At 55.3% G+C, this 14,185-nt stretch overlaps 1 protein-coding gene across 3 annotated transcripts in view; it reads right to left on the bottom strand.

The window, feature by feature from the left end:
* NECTIN1 (nectin cell adhesion molecule 1) overlaps window positions 1-14,185 on the bottom strand; it is a 92,594-nt gene that overhangs the window by 35,293 nt on the left and 43,116 nt on the right. For all 3 annotated transcript variants that reach the window (XM_039913450.1, XM_039913449.1, XM_029075160.2), the window contains exons 2-5: window positions 9,209-9,559; window positions 7,342-7,644; window positions 6,710-6,827; window positions 5,064-5,215 (exon numbers count right to left, since the gene is read on the bottom strand). In XM_039913450.1, the coding sequence (XP_039769384.1) occupies window positions 5,064-5,215; window positions 6,710-6,827; window positions 7,342-7,644; window positions 9,209-9,559 (924 nt within the window). The remainder of the gene's footprint in view (window positions 1-5,063; window positions 5,216-6,709; window positions 6,828-7,341; window positions 7,645-9,208; window positions 9,560-14,185) is intronic.

Here is a 14,185-nt window from a genome sequence, read left to right as displayed (position 1 = left end):
CTTGGCCCGAGACGCCAGGGCGCTCCAATCTCACCAGCGCCTGGGCAGGATTCCTTAGAGAGGGAGAGAGAGAGAGAGAAAGAGAGAAACAGACATACAGAGAGAGAGCCTCAACAGCTGGAAACTGGTGGTTTTCCAGGGGTTGGGAGGAGCAGGGGTGTGGGGTGGAAGGAGTGCAGAGCCACCAAGCTAAGGGGGAGGGGGATAGAAGACGGAGGCTGTGGACAGGAGGTTCAGGCCGGGGGTCCTGGGAAGGAGAAGGAAAGGACAGAGGAAGACAGGGGAAAGGAGAGGGGAAAAGAGAAGGGGGCAAGGGAGGTAGGGGTCAATAAAGGGGAGGAAACCTGAAAGAGCAGTTAAGGGTGGAAGGGAGAGAAGGAAGAAGCGGGGCAGGTGGTGTGGGGAGGGGTCCGAGAAGGGTGGGAGGGGGCTTGGGGAAGACTGCCGGGGCAGAGGGAGGAGAACGAGGGCAGAATTGGCCGGCAGGTATCGGTTCCCGGCACCGCCACTGGGTGGCGCCGGAGACCAGTCCTGTCCCTGGGAGCAGAAGAAGCTGAGGGGGGTGGAGTGGGGGGACAAAGAGGGAGAGGAGGGAAAAGAGGGCAGGAGCTTGGGATCGGGTCTGCGTCCTCCGGCCTGGGCAAGCCTCAGCTGAGGCCTCCTCCCGGCATCCCCTTGGGCCGAGCCTTCCGAGTCCTGCTCCCAGTCCCCTGGGCTGGTGGAGAGTGGGGAGAGGGCGGTCCAGTCCCCAGTTCCCCAATGGAGTCCCAGGATGGCGATGTGGACAGGGGAGACGGAGCTCAGCCTCTGCCCCCCTGAGACGCCCAGCTCACCAAGTCAGTCCCTGATTGCCTTGGCCCACCCAGTTTCCAACCCAGCTCCCCACCCTCTTTATTGCCGCTTTATGGGTCCTGCACCTGCTGGCCACCTGGCAGGGAGGGACGCGGACAGGGGCTCAGCCCGGGGAGGGGGTCTAGATGGCAGGTGGGAGCTGGAAGTACCCTTCATAAACCCAGCCCCTTCTGCCTGGTGACTGCCCATGGCTCTCCCATTCTGCCCCTTATCATCCCTCACCCCACGCCCAATCAGCCACGTGCCCTTCCCCCTCTTGCTGGCCCTCCTCTTCCTCTTCACCTCCAAGATGATTCTCTCAACTCCCCATTTTCCCTTGGGTGCCTCAGGCGATGTTGGCATCTTCCCCAAAGATTTGGCCAATGTCCTTCCACCCCCCGCCCCCGCCCTTCCCCTGTGTGAGCTAGGGAAGCAGGTAGAGAGATTTCAACCTTCAGAGAGTCTAAGCTGGAGGGAAGGGTTGGAGGAGATGGAGAAAGATGGGGTGGAGGGAGGCAGAAGGAAGACCACAGCTCAGAGACCCCCTACCCGGCTCTCGCCAAACAGAAAGCACTGTGTGGTGGGATGGAGATGCCGAGGTTGCTGTATGCCCTCCCCCAGCTCTTGCCAGCTGCCACATTCATCCAGGAGTTCCTGTCCCTCTGCCAGGAACAGGGCCTCTGGAGCAGCAGCTGGGAGTGGAGAGAGAAGGAGAGAGAGAGAGAGAGAGAGAGAGGGAGAGAGACATACAGAGACAGAGAGATAGAATCACGGCTCCCTCTTATGGCCTTCGATCCTAAGCCCTATTCCACATCTAGCGGGCCGTTACTGGGGGTGGGCCCCAGACTAGGGTCCGGCTAGACCCTCGGTGTCAGGCTGAAAGGTTGGGATCTGACTTCAGCAGGAACCCCACAGGCATCTATGGTAGCAGGGAGAGAACAAATCAACTATATTTCCTAGCAGCAGTGTAACCACTGGCCGTGAACCTCTGGATAGTCATCCTACCACTGCAGCTGCTGTTGGCCATCAAGGAAGAGGTGAGAGGGGGCAGGGAGCAGGAGATTAGAACTTTTCTTTCGGATACCAGCTCACGTACACACATGGACGTAGATAGAAAAACCCACGCCTGGACACAATACACATAAGCGCATACAGACACGTAAGAAAATAGGCACAAATGCACACAACTGTACTCTCTCAGTAATATCAGGATCTCTCTGGATCTCTGGATCTCTGTGTTCTAGGCTCTCAGCTGAGTTGAGTTTCAGAGAGTTGCCCCCAGTCCTGTCCGATCCTCTCAAAAGGGGACCTGCGAGCCCCCACCCCGATGGTTCCGATGTCTACGCACAGAGCGGGTGGCTTCTGGGTACCCGGGAAACCTCTAGGATCTGAGGGTCAGGGGTCAGAGGTCAGGAATCACGGGGGCCTGGAGAAGATCCGCGGTGGTGGGCTGGGGCTGGCTATCCTGCAAGCTCTCGTTGGGTAAGTGGCTTGAGGGTGGCCTCAGGGTAGTTCTCCGAGACCCCCCTACCCGTGTACCCCTTCAACTTGTGACCCAGCCTCTCCCACTCTTCCCCTCCCTGCCTGGATTTGCCTACTGTGGGGCCTCACCAGACTGGCGGGGAAGCAATTTCACAGATGGACAGAATTAAATATTCAATTTCCATTTCTCCTCTCTACCTGGCAGCTGATCTCACTGTCCCCCTAGCCCAGGCTGGAGCCAGGCCCGTCTCTTGGCAAAGGGGCAGGGGTCGGGGGCAGGAGCATGGCTCCTTTCTGGGGAAGGGTCAGTGCCACTCGGCGGTGCCCAGGGTGAGCTGGCACAGCTCAACTGTTTCTGAGCCTCAGGAAGCAGAGTGCAGTTGGCTGAGTCCTACTGCTGATCTGATTTCCAGCTTGGGATGGAGGAGTCACTCCCTGGGACCCCTCGGCCAGCCTCCCCCAGCAGCTCAGATCAAGCATCCTTTGCCTGCATCATTAGGGACCAGCTAGTCTGTCCCTTCCTGATTTCCTCCAGCACCAGGTTTGTCACGTGATGCCATCGCTCCGCCCTGCCCTATCCCACCCTGCTATCCTCGCCCAAGGACTTGCTTCATTTTAGCCCCTTTGTGTCAGCCCTGTGACCATGCCCGGGTCCACTGTCATCACCATAACTGTCATTGCCATGCCAACCGCGTCACCATGACCACCATCAGCACCATCAGCACAGCAGCCACGGTTGAGGAGCTACCCACACCAACTACCATCACCAGGATCACTGTGGCCACGCTAACCACATCGCCACAACTGTCATTGGTAGAACGACCAACCTCACGCCAACCACCTTCCTCGTGATTACCACCATCACGTCAATCATCATCCCCAGGCCTGTTGTCACCATGACAACCACTATCATCATGGCCCACATCATCAAGCCCATCGCCTCTCAGTGATAGATTTGGCCGCCATTCCCCCAAGCCCATCAGTCAGAGTCGCTTTAGTGAACACCTCCCATTGCCCCTTTTGGGTTGCCTCCAGTCCACACACCATCTTCCCCATCTCTTTCTGGGGCAATAGGCCTCCATTCTTCTGTATACCCTGACATCTGCCCCAGCAGGCCCTCTTTCTCTACCTCTTTCCCCTGACTCAGCACTACTGTGAGGAAGGACTTGTCTCTCCCTCCTGTCTTATCCGCCTCCCTGTCCTCCTCCTCCTCCTCCCTTGACCGTCATACCCTGTGGCCTCTGCTGCTCCGGACCTCCAGCTGAGATGTGAGGCCCACTCCCCCACCACCTAGTCCTCCCCACCCACCTGCCCTCTGGTAAATCAGCTTTTCCAAAGCCGCACACACAGCACAACATCCTGCTTTTGAGGGGTAGACTGGGTAAATGTGAGGGGCTGGGGGCAGGTGAGTGACCTGGGTCCCAGGACACAGGCCAGGCACTTCAGGCACCGAGGGTAGGATCAGACACTGGTTCGTTGTTGATCTTTTCTGCTTCTCCCCACTGTGACGTGAGTCTATCTGAGGTGATGAGGACCCTCGGGCTCAGTGCTCTAAGCTGATCAGGTCAGGTGGCGCCTCCATTTTCCCACCCATCTGAGACCCCCTGGAGACAGCTCTACTTTCATAAGATTGGCCAAGACCATCCAGCATTTTTTTTTTTGCTCTGACACTATCAATTTCTTCTAGCTGTGGCGAGTTCAACCGCCCCCAGTGTCATTTCTTTTCTACCCCAACCAGTATTTGACTTCAAAACCTATAATTTGTAGAATGTTTATATTTTCCCAAAGCATCTCACATGAATTTTGTCCTCTCAACAGCCCCACGAGTTAGGGGTTATTGTTCCCTTTTCACAGATGAGGAAATTGAGGCCCACAATACAATACAAATGTTGGTATTTGTTAAGCGCTTACTATGTGCAGAGCACTGTTCTAAGTGCTGGGGGAGATACAGGGTCATCAGGTTGTCCCACATGAGGCTCACAGTTAATCCCCATTTTACAGATGAGGGAACTGAGGCACAGAGAAGTGAAGTGACTTGCCCACAGTCACACAGCTGTTGCCCAAGGTCATCCAGCAGACTGGTGGCAGAGCTGGGACCAGATCTCTTGATTCCCAGACCCATGCCCTTTCCACTAGATCACATGGCTTCTTCACTTCTCATCTATCCCAATCACTCTAATAGTGCTTCCTTTCTACCCCAACTATTTTCTGACTTAACTTCCTTTCTACCCCAATCACCCTGATGTCAGATGTCACTTCCCTTTTATTTCTACTGCTCTCTGACTTCACTTCCTATCTACCCAACTGCTCTGACCTCCCTTCCATTTCGACCCCAACCACTCTCTGACTTCACTTCTGTTTTATCGCAATCACCCTGACTTCACTTCCTTTCCACCCCAACAACCTTTTATAGTAGTTTTCTCTGTAGGTGAGGCTGGCATATATGTGACCTCACAACTAAAGTTTTGCTGAAAAATCTCCCTTCAAGCACCTCAGACACAACCTTCCCTCTTCCACTTGATCCCACACTCCAATCTTCCCTTTCCGCCCCTCTTGCTCTGAATCCCAAGCAGAGAAGGAAAACAGAGAAACAAGAGCAGACAAAATCCAGAGGAGAAGAAGAAACACCAACGGCCGCCCCCGCCACCGCTCAAGCCGACACACATTTCCCGTGATTAGGGGCCTGGAATCTTGTTGAGCGTCAAAAGAAGCCGGGAGGCCACTCCCCCAGAGGGAGGGAGTTCTCCTACCTGTCACGTTGACCTCCACCTGGCCCGAGCGTGTGCCGATGATGTTGGTGGCCTCGCACACGTAAGTGCCCGCCAGGCTGTAGGTGACAGGTCCCTTGAAGAACAGGGTGCTGTTCTGGACCTCCGCGTTCTCGGGCAGTGAGCCATTCAGTCTGAGAAACACAGACCAGGGGTCATTCCCGCCCGTGTACCCAGGAGGATGGGCGCTCTCCAACTCTGAGGAGGGGCTTTCTGGCCTTTTTGGGGTGGACCCGGGAAGTGGGACCCAGTAGCTATGGCCGGCCGGTGACTCTGCTGCAAATAATCCACCCCTGTTTGAATATTAATCAATGGTATTTACCCAACGCTTACTTTGTGCGGGACACTGTACTAAGCGCTGGGAGAGTTCGACAGTTGGTACTCGAACATAGCTGCTTTGCTGCTCCTCCAGCTGTCTGCTTTTTCCCAGTTTCAGCCCATTGGTGCTAAGATGCCCTTCCCCCATCCCTCCAGGACCCCCACCTCAGTCTCTCTGTGAGGATCCTCCTGCACAGAAAACTCAGGGCTCAGAGCAGTATAGGGCTTAGAGTGCTGATTCTTCATCCTTCACTTGCTTCAGGTCACTCCTTTGGGAGATTTAGATGAACACACTGGGGGCTATTAAATCCTGTGGTTTAATCCCAAGGGGTAGAACCACCAGGCCAGGGGTCATGAGGGGAAAATCCTCCCAGAGTCCAGTAGTTCCCACCTCTCCACCACTCTGGCCCCCGGCGGGTGGGGGGGGGGGGGGGGGTGGATCCCAAGTGATGTCTTTCCTGGGAGGCCAGGGGTTGCAACGTGGAGCCGGACTCTCAGAACGTCGTCCTTGAGGGAGGGGATGGGTACGGGAATGGGGATGGGCAGCCTCCTGGCCTTCCCCTCATCCCTGAAGGATGGGGCGGCTGCTATCGAGCCCAATGGGCCAACCCAATCTGACACATAGTAGCGTTATGTGGACATAAAGGAGGTGGACATTTGTGTGTGTGGGTGGGGGGGGGGCAGCCCAAGCTAACACACAGGAGTTTGAGGGAACACAGAGGAGGTGGAAGTGTGTGTGTATAAGCCTGACACACAATAGTTTGTAGATAAAGAACGGGTGTATGTATGTGTGTGTGCATGTGAGTGTGTACAGCAGCATGTGGGTAGAGAAAGGAGGGAGGGATGTTTGTGTGTGTATGTATACCAGCTCAATCTGATACACAGTAGCTTTTGGGGAGCGAAAGAAGGGGGGGTGTACTTGTGTGTGTGTGTGTGTATTCGTATTTGTGTGTGCATCTGTGTGCAAGTGTGTACAAAGAGCAGGGTCAGGAAGGCTTTGGAGAAGGAGTTAGCTCCTTCTCAGGAAAGAAATCACCAACTGATTCTTTTCCACTGCAGAGAGGCCCTCTGGGGGGGTGGGGGTGGGGGTGGGCAGGGCTCAGCTGCGGCACCAGAAAGCCAAGAGGAGCAGGGGGAGCCGGGAAGGCTGGATGACTTTGCCAACTAAGGATATTTGCACAGGCCAGGCCCGGTGGCACCAAAGCACCTACACCCACAGGGATGGTGACAGGCACTGTCTGGACCAGGACAGGGGATGGCCTGGGGGCAGGGCCAGAAGGAGAGCACCCAGGGCCCCAGGGGAAACTTACAGTCGCCATTGGTACTTGGTGGCTTGGGGGTTGGCATCCGACTTGCAGATCAGTTTCACATCCATGCGTTTCAGGTACCAGTTTCCATCAAAGCCCTCGATGGTCACCTCAGGCTCGTCTGTGAGGTGGGGGCAGGAGTGGAGGGCCGGGTGAGGAGGAGGGCAGCCGAGGAGGGGAAGGAAGGAAGGGAAGCAGGATTGGAGAGAAGAGGGAGATGGAGGGAGTGAGGGGAGAGGTGAGGCAAGGAAAGGAAATGGACAGAGAAGAGAGAGGAATGAACAATACAAGAAGAATTGGGGACGGGAAGAAGGAGGGGAGAAGGAGAGAGAGAAGGAGGGGAAGAGGGAAGAAGAGAGGGGGAGGACAGAGAGCGAAGGGGCAGAAGGGAGAAGAAAAAGGGAAAATCAGGAGAGAGAAGATGTGGGAGAAGAAAAGGGAAAGAGCAGAAGGCAGAGGGAAATTGGCAGAAAAGATGGAGGAGGAGAGAGCGTGATGTGTTATTCCCTCCTTCTCCTTGCAGTGCCTAGGTCTCCCCATCCCACACCCCTTCCCCTGGCTCCAGTCCAGAGACCCCCACCCCACCCCGCCCATCCATCCCTGCCCGCCCGCCCATCCCGGCCCACCCCGCTTACACTGCACATTGAGGGTGAGGCTGTCGGTGAAGCGGTCGAGCTGGTAGTTGACGACGCAGGTGAGGGGCTGCTGGTGGGCCTCGCGGCTGGGCACCAGGCGATAGCGGCTGACCACGGTCACGGTGCCATTGCTGTGTCGCACCTCCTGGAACTCGGCCTCGCCTCGGAGCCGGGTGTCCCAGGACACCGTGCTGGGTGGCTTCCCATTGGCCGAGGTGCAGGTGGCCACTAGGATCTTGTCCGTTGTGCTGGCCTTGGCCACTAGCGCCTTCCGTGTCCCCTCCATGTGATTGGTCGGTTTGGCTGTGTGGGGAGGGCGGGCAGTGAGATGGATCAACTGGGGCTCCCCCCACCTCCTGTCCCATCTCTCCGCGGGATGCGGGAGGGGGACGAGGGCCCTTTGGGGCTATCTGATCCACCTCCCTGCCTCTGACTCAAACCACGTTTTCATTCATTCCTTCAACTGTACTTACTGAGTGCTTACTGTGTGCAAACCACTGTATTAAGCGCTTGGAGAGTACAATCTAACACCAGTAGTCATTCATTCATTCAATAGTATTCATTGAGCGCTTACTATGTGCAGAGCACTGTACTAAGCTCATGCCTCCTGTTCAGAAAGGGGAGATTCTGTCACCTCCCCAGGTCTCTTGTTTCCCCAATCTTAAGGTCCCAAGTCCCTCTTCCTATGGCTCCTCTGGTTTGGCCCTCAGGGGCGTTGGAACCCTGCCAGACCTCACTCTCCAGAGAACAGATGACTTGAGACTCACTCCTGGGGGGGATTTGAGGGGTGGGGGGGCATGACGGCAGCTGCCGGTGGCAGTTTTCAGAGTCTGACCCTTCACCTTGCCCCCAGGCCCTCTATCAATCAATTTAGCATTTAATGTGGGGGTTTGTTTCTTTGTTAAGTGCTCATTATGTGCCAAGCACTACATTAAGCACTGGGATACAACATAAGCAGGGCCCACTTGAGGTTCACAGTGAAAGTAGGAAGAAGAACAAGTATAGAACCCCCATTTCAGAGATGAGGGAACTGGGGCAAGGAGAAGTTAAGTGATTTGCCCAAGGTCACAACAGGCAAGTCGCAGAGCGGGAATTAGAACTCAGATCCTCTGACTTCCAGGTCCAGGGTTCTTTCCACTAGGCCATGCTGCTCCTCATTTACTGAGTGTTTACTCCGTGCAGAGCACTGTCGAAGTGCTTGGCAGAACACCACAGGCAGTTACTCCCAGGAGGAGCAGAACCCCAGGACCCAACCACAGAAGGAGGGCATAGAGGGGGAGGTGGAGAGGCTGGGCTCAGCGGGGCCACAGAGGGAGTCAATCTGTCAGTCAATCGTATCTATTGAGCACTTACTGTGTGCAGAGCACTGTGCTTTGCGCTTGGGAGAGTACAATATAACAATTCATTCAATCATTGAGCACTTACTATGTGCAAAGCTCTCCCTTTCCCTCTGCTCCTCCTCCCCTCCCCATTCCCCTTACTCTCTCCCTCTGCTTGTACCCCTCCCCACAACACTTGTACATGTTTGTATATATTGTTTATTACTCTGTTATGTTAATGATGTGCATATATCTATGATTCTATTTATCTTGATGGTATTGATGCTTACTTGTTTTGTTTTGTTGTCTGTCTCCCCCGTTTAGACTGTGAGCCCGTTGTTGGGGAGGGATTGTCTCTGTTGCTGAACTGTCCATTCCAAGCGCTTAGTACGGTGCTCTGCACATAGTAAGCGCTCAATAAATACGATTGAATGGAACAGAATGGACAATATAGCAATAAACAGACACAATCCCTGCCCACAACGAGCTTACAGTTTAGAGGGAGCTTAAAGTCTTGAGGAAAGGAGGGAGGTGAGTGGGGGTCTTACCCAGAATGGTGAGGTTGAGCTGGCTCTCCCGGTTGCCCGTTGGGAACGTGGCGAACTCGCAGATGTAGACGCCTTCATCCCGGAGCTCAAGGCGGGAGAGGCGGATGGTGCCATCAGTGAAGGAGGGGCGGAGGAAGACCACACGCTCCTTGTATGGCGACAGCACCGACACGCCCATAGCTGGGTTGTAGATGGCCACGTTCTGCTTGGTGCCATTGGTGGCCTTCTGCCAGGTCACCTGGGTGATCTTCACATTGGGCAGTGGGTTGGCGAAATTGCAGTGCAGCACCACGTCCGAGCCGACGAAGCCGGAGACCGTGTCGTTCACCTGGACCAGCTGGGCGGGCAGCCCTGGATGGGGAGGATGAGGTGCAGGGGTCATCCCAGGTCCTCTGGGGGCTGGCTCCCCCACCACCCCCAGACTCCTGCTCTCCTGCTTGGCCCCGGCCCACCGTGGTCCCCCACCTAACTTCACACATTCAATTGTATTTATTGAGTGCTTACTGCATGTGGAGCACTGTACTAAGTGCTTGGGAGAGTACAATATAACAATAAACAGACACATTCCCTGCCCACAACTCTGCAGCCTAGAGTGGGGTAGATAGACATTAATATAAATAAATAAATTACAGATAGGTACATAATTGCTGGGGGCTGGGAAGGGGGGATAAATAAAGGGAGCAAGTTGGTGCAACGCAGAAAGGAGTGGGAGAAGAGGAAGCCCCTTCTGCTTGGAACACCACCTCCTCCCGCTGCCTCAAACCATCTGCCATTCCCCTTGCCCTGCTTTGAAATCACCGTGGAAGGCCACCTCCTCCAGGGTTTCCACTCCACCCCAATCCCAAGCACCCTGCGTGACCCATTTCTGCCCCTTAACTCGCTTCTGTCATTACTAGCTCTAGCTCTGAGCCTCTCCTAATTATCGTGGCATTTATTAGGCACTTATTATGTACTTACGGGCCAGGGAAGATACAAGATGACTAGATCAGACACAGTCTCTGGCCACATAGGGCTCACAGTCTAAGAAGCAGATTGTGACCTTGGACAAGTCACTTAACCTCTGTGCCTCAGTGATCTCATCTGTAAAATGGGGATTCAATATCGGTTCTCCTTCCTACTTAAACTGTGAGCCCCGTGTTGAACAGGAACCGGATCCTGTTCATAGGCTCATACTGTATCTACCCCAGTGCTTAATATAGGGCTTGGCCCTTAGTAAGCAGTTAATAAATACCACAATTATTAACCTTATTTTTAAGTAGGGAGAGTGAGCATTTTATCCTATTTTACAGGTGAGGAAGATGATGCACAGCAAGGTTAAGAGACTTGCCCATGGTCACACAGAAGACCCGTGGCAGAACACCCAGGTCTCCCTACCCCCTGAGTTCTGTGTTTTTTCCACTAGATATCAGATTAGAAGCTCCCCGAGGACAGGCCTTCTCAGTCAATCTACCAATAGTATTTACTGGGCACTTACTTTGGGCAAAGCACTGTATTAATCAATCAATTGTATTTACTGAACACTTACTGTGTGCAGAGCACTATACTAAGAATTTGGGAGATACAATAGGATTAAGAGGCCTGATCCTGGCCCTCAAAGAGTTTACAATATAACACTCCTTTATTACGGACTCCAAGGGCCTAGCTCACAGCTCAGTGTCCTTATATATTTAAATTTATTTATGTATTTATATTAATGTCTGTCTCACCCTCTAGAGTGAGTTCATGACAGTGTAACCTCATTGTCAGCAGGGAAAGCCACTACTAACTCTGTTGTACTGAATCTCCCAGGTGGTTAGTACAGCACTGTGCACACAGTACGTGCTTAATAAACACCCCTGGTAGATTGAGAGTGCTCAGGACTGACTAGTTGATTAACCCCACCCTGCTCCCCCGTTCCTTGGGGAAGGAGGTGGCAATTCCCTGTTGGCCACAGCAACCTCAGAGGCCACGTTGGGCCTCCCTCTCCCATGGAGAGATCTGTCCAATTTCCCAGAGGCCTTCAGCCGGGTCCCTTTTGACAATAACTCAGTCAGTCATTCAACCCGTATTTATCAAATGCTTACTGTGTGCAGAGTACTGTACTAAGCGCTTGGGAGAGTACGATATATTGAAGAGACGCATGCTGCTCACGAGGAGCTTACAGTCTAGAGGGTGCCTGGAACTCACCCGCCTCGACGGGGCAGAGGGCCGCGGCCCTCTCCAGACAAGGCTCCCTGGTGGTGGTGGTGTGGCTCGGAACCCTGAGCAAAGGGCAGAAACCCCTTCCCACCCACCTCACCCCCTGCCCCTGGGGGCCTAGCCCAGCTGGAGACAATGACTGCCAACCTGCATCAACTGGAAAATCCAGTTGAGGGGGCTGGGAGAGAGCGGGTGGCCTGGTGGGAGAGGCCAAGAGCAGCAGGAAACAGCAGGGACTCTGGATTGGTGGCATGGGGCATGAAGAAGGGCCTCAGTGGCTCCTGCTGACCTCCCTCCCTCCTCTCCAAAACTGCCCACCCTCCTCCAACAGCAGTTCCAGGCACAGATCTCACTTTCTAGCTGGGTCAGCGCCTGAAGTTGGAGGGAGGAAGAGAAGGCAGAAGGCAGAGCCAGAAGAGAGCTCCACCCCTTCCTTTTCCCAGCCTCATCCTTCGCCCCTCACCTTCCTGCCCCACCCTCCCCATGCCTGTGCCCTTCCTCCCCTAGGCAACTGGTATCAGGGGAGGGCGTTGCTGGGTTTAAAACCCCGCACCCCATCCCAGAAACAGCAGCATTTCAAAGGTGGATTAAACCATGGGTCGGGTGCTTTGAATGAGGGTAGATAGGACCTGGGGTCTGGGGTATTGGCGGGCGGGCCAGGGCTGCAGACAAAGATGGGGAAAGGGGGGTGTGAAGGGGAGGCCCCCAGAAGCCCCGGGCTGGGGAAGATGAGGGGTAGATGCACCTCCCCACAGGTCCCGGGCTGTGGGAACCACTTGGGCACAGCACAGGATCTGGCTGTCCTGCCCACGCCCACCTCCCAGGGAGCGGACCCTGGGACGGGGGGATGGGTGGGGGAGATGTGAGCCCAGCGGAGACGTTCCTCCCAAGGGAGATGAAGGCTTGGTAGGGGGAAGAAGCACTATGTCCCAGGCCTATGGGCAAGCCAGGAGTCCCTCCAACTAAGGCGGGGCCCAGGATAGAAACCCGCCCCTCTTTCCTCAGGCCCTGGAGGTTGGGGACAGTGGCAGTGGGCCGGGCGTACAGGGAGGCGGGGGAGGGAAGCGGCTAAGGGAGCCAGGTGCCCGCAGGCGCCCGCAGGGAGCGGGGAGCATGTTGGGGCACGCGGGGGACCTCAGCTCGGCACGTAGCCGGTCTGGGCAGGGCGATCTGCACCACAATGTGGGTGAGCGCAGGGTGGGGCCGGCAGGCTGGGGTGACCCGGAGGAGAAGGGGGAAGGGGCCTAGAGAGTCAGGGCCCGGGCCAGTGAGGTGTTAAGTCAAAGATCAGTGTAGAGCAGCTTTCTTAGGGCCGGGGTGCCCTGCTCTTTCCCTTTTGCCCCTCTAGGGGCCTTGACTTTACCATCTTGAAAAATGGGCAGAAGAACAGTGGTACAGAGCGATGAGGAAAGCTCAGAGGGATCAGAGTCTGGGTGGGCCCTGCCACTGGTCTAGGCCTTCTGCCCGGCTCTCCCCACGCTCCCTGGCATCGTGGAACGGTCTGCTTTACCCAACCCACAGGGGAAGGAGTTGGCTTGAGCAACTTCACCACTGCTGCCAGGGCTCCCCAGGACTGGGCCCAGTTCCCCTCTGACCTCAAGGGAACCCCACCTCGATCCGAGTCTTGAAAGGAAAGTACAGGGGGCAAAGACTGGGCTGGAATTGGGCAAGAGCTGGAGGGTACAAACAGGTTTTAAGGGGCCTGTGCCCATAGGGTCCCAAGGCAGAGCCTCCCTGGATGCCCCCCTCTGGGGATTTCCTCTTTTCCTAGAGTCAGATCTCCTGAATCCTGGGGTTGGGTGGCCCGGGAACCTGGGTTCCCAGAGGAAGCGCTGAGGCAGCGGGATGTCACAGACCGACAAAAGGCCTCAGCCACCTCAGCAACAAAGCACAAAGGTTTCTCAGTCCCGCCGACAAGCCCGCTCCCGGAAAGCCGCGCCCTGCCCGTTGCCCCGCTAATCCGGTTGCCAGCGCCCGCGTTCCCACGGAGCTGGGGGCGGGGCCCTTCCGGGTCTCCCCGGCTGCCCCGGGCCCGTTCCCTGGGCCAGCTCCCCCAGTTCCCCCAGATTGGGCTTGAAGTCCCAGAAAAGGAGAGTGCTGGGCCAGCGAGGTGAGGCTGGGGGGCTGAACTGGGATGTCCAACTCTCCAGGTGTTCCAAGACAATACCAGGTGCGTTGTTCATCTCCGTCGTCCCCTTAGGCACTTTAATACTCATCCCATCCCCAGTCCCACAGCACTGATGTATATCCTTATACTCAGCCGCTTCCACTCTCTGTAGTTGGTTCTAATGTCTGTCTCCCCCTCTAGACTGTAAACTCCTTGTGGGCAGGGATTGTTGCCCACCAACTCCATTGTATCATACTTACTCAAGAGCATAGTACAGAGCAAGCACTCAATAAATACCACTGTTAATACTGTTATATTGTCCCAAGGGCTTAGTACAGTGCTCTGCTCATAGTAAGTGCTCAATAAATATGACTGCTTGATTGTTTACATGCAGAGCACTGTACTGAGCGCTGAGTCAGGTTGGGGACTCCAGGTTGGAGCTCACTGGGCCGCGTCTGGAAAACTGGTAGTAGGACTAGAGGCTGCCATTGGTCAAGGAGACTGGCAGCCTTCTAGACTGTAGACTTGCTTTGGGCAGGGAATGTGTCTGTTATATTGAACTGTCCCCATGCTTATATAGTGCTCTGCACATAGTAAGCGCTCGATAAATCCGATTGACTGACTGATTGACTGACCCTTCCTTCTCTGCCACCTCCTGGGCCTCATCCAGCCCAACCTGGCTGCCCAGTCTG

Source organism: Ornithorhynchus anatinus, chromosome 11 (genome assembly GCF_004115215.2).
Source record: "Ornithorhynchus anatinus isolate Pmale09 chromosome 11, mOrnAna1.pri.v4, whole genome shotgun sequence".
NCBI classification, from domain to species: Eukaryota; Metazoa; Chordata; class Mammalia; order Monotremata; family Ornithorhynchidae; genus Ornithorhynchus; species Ornithorhynchus anatinus.
This window is presented reverse-complemented; position numbering and strand designations above follow the sequence as displayed.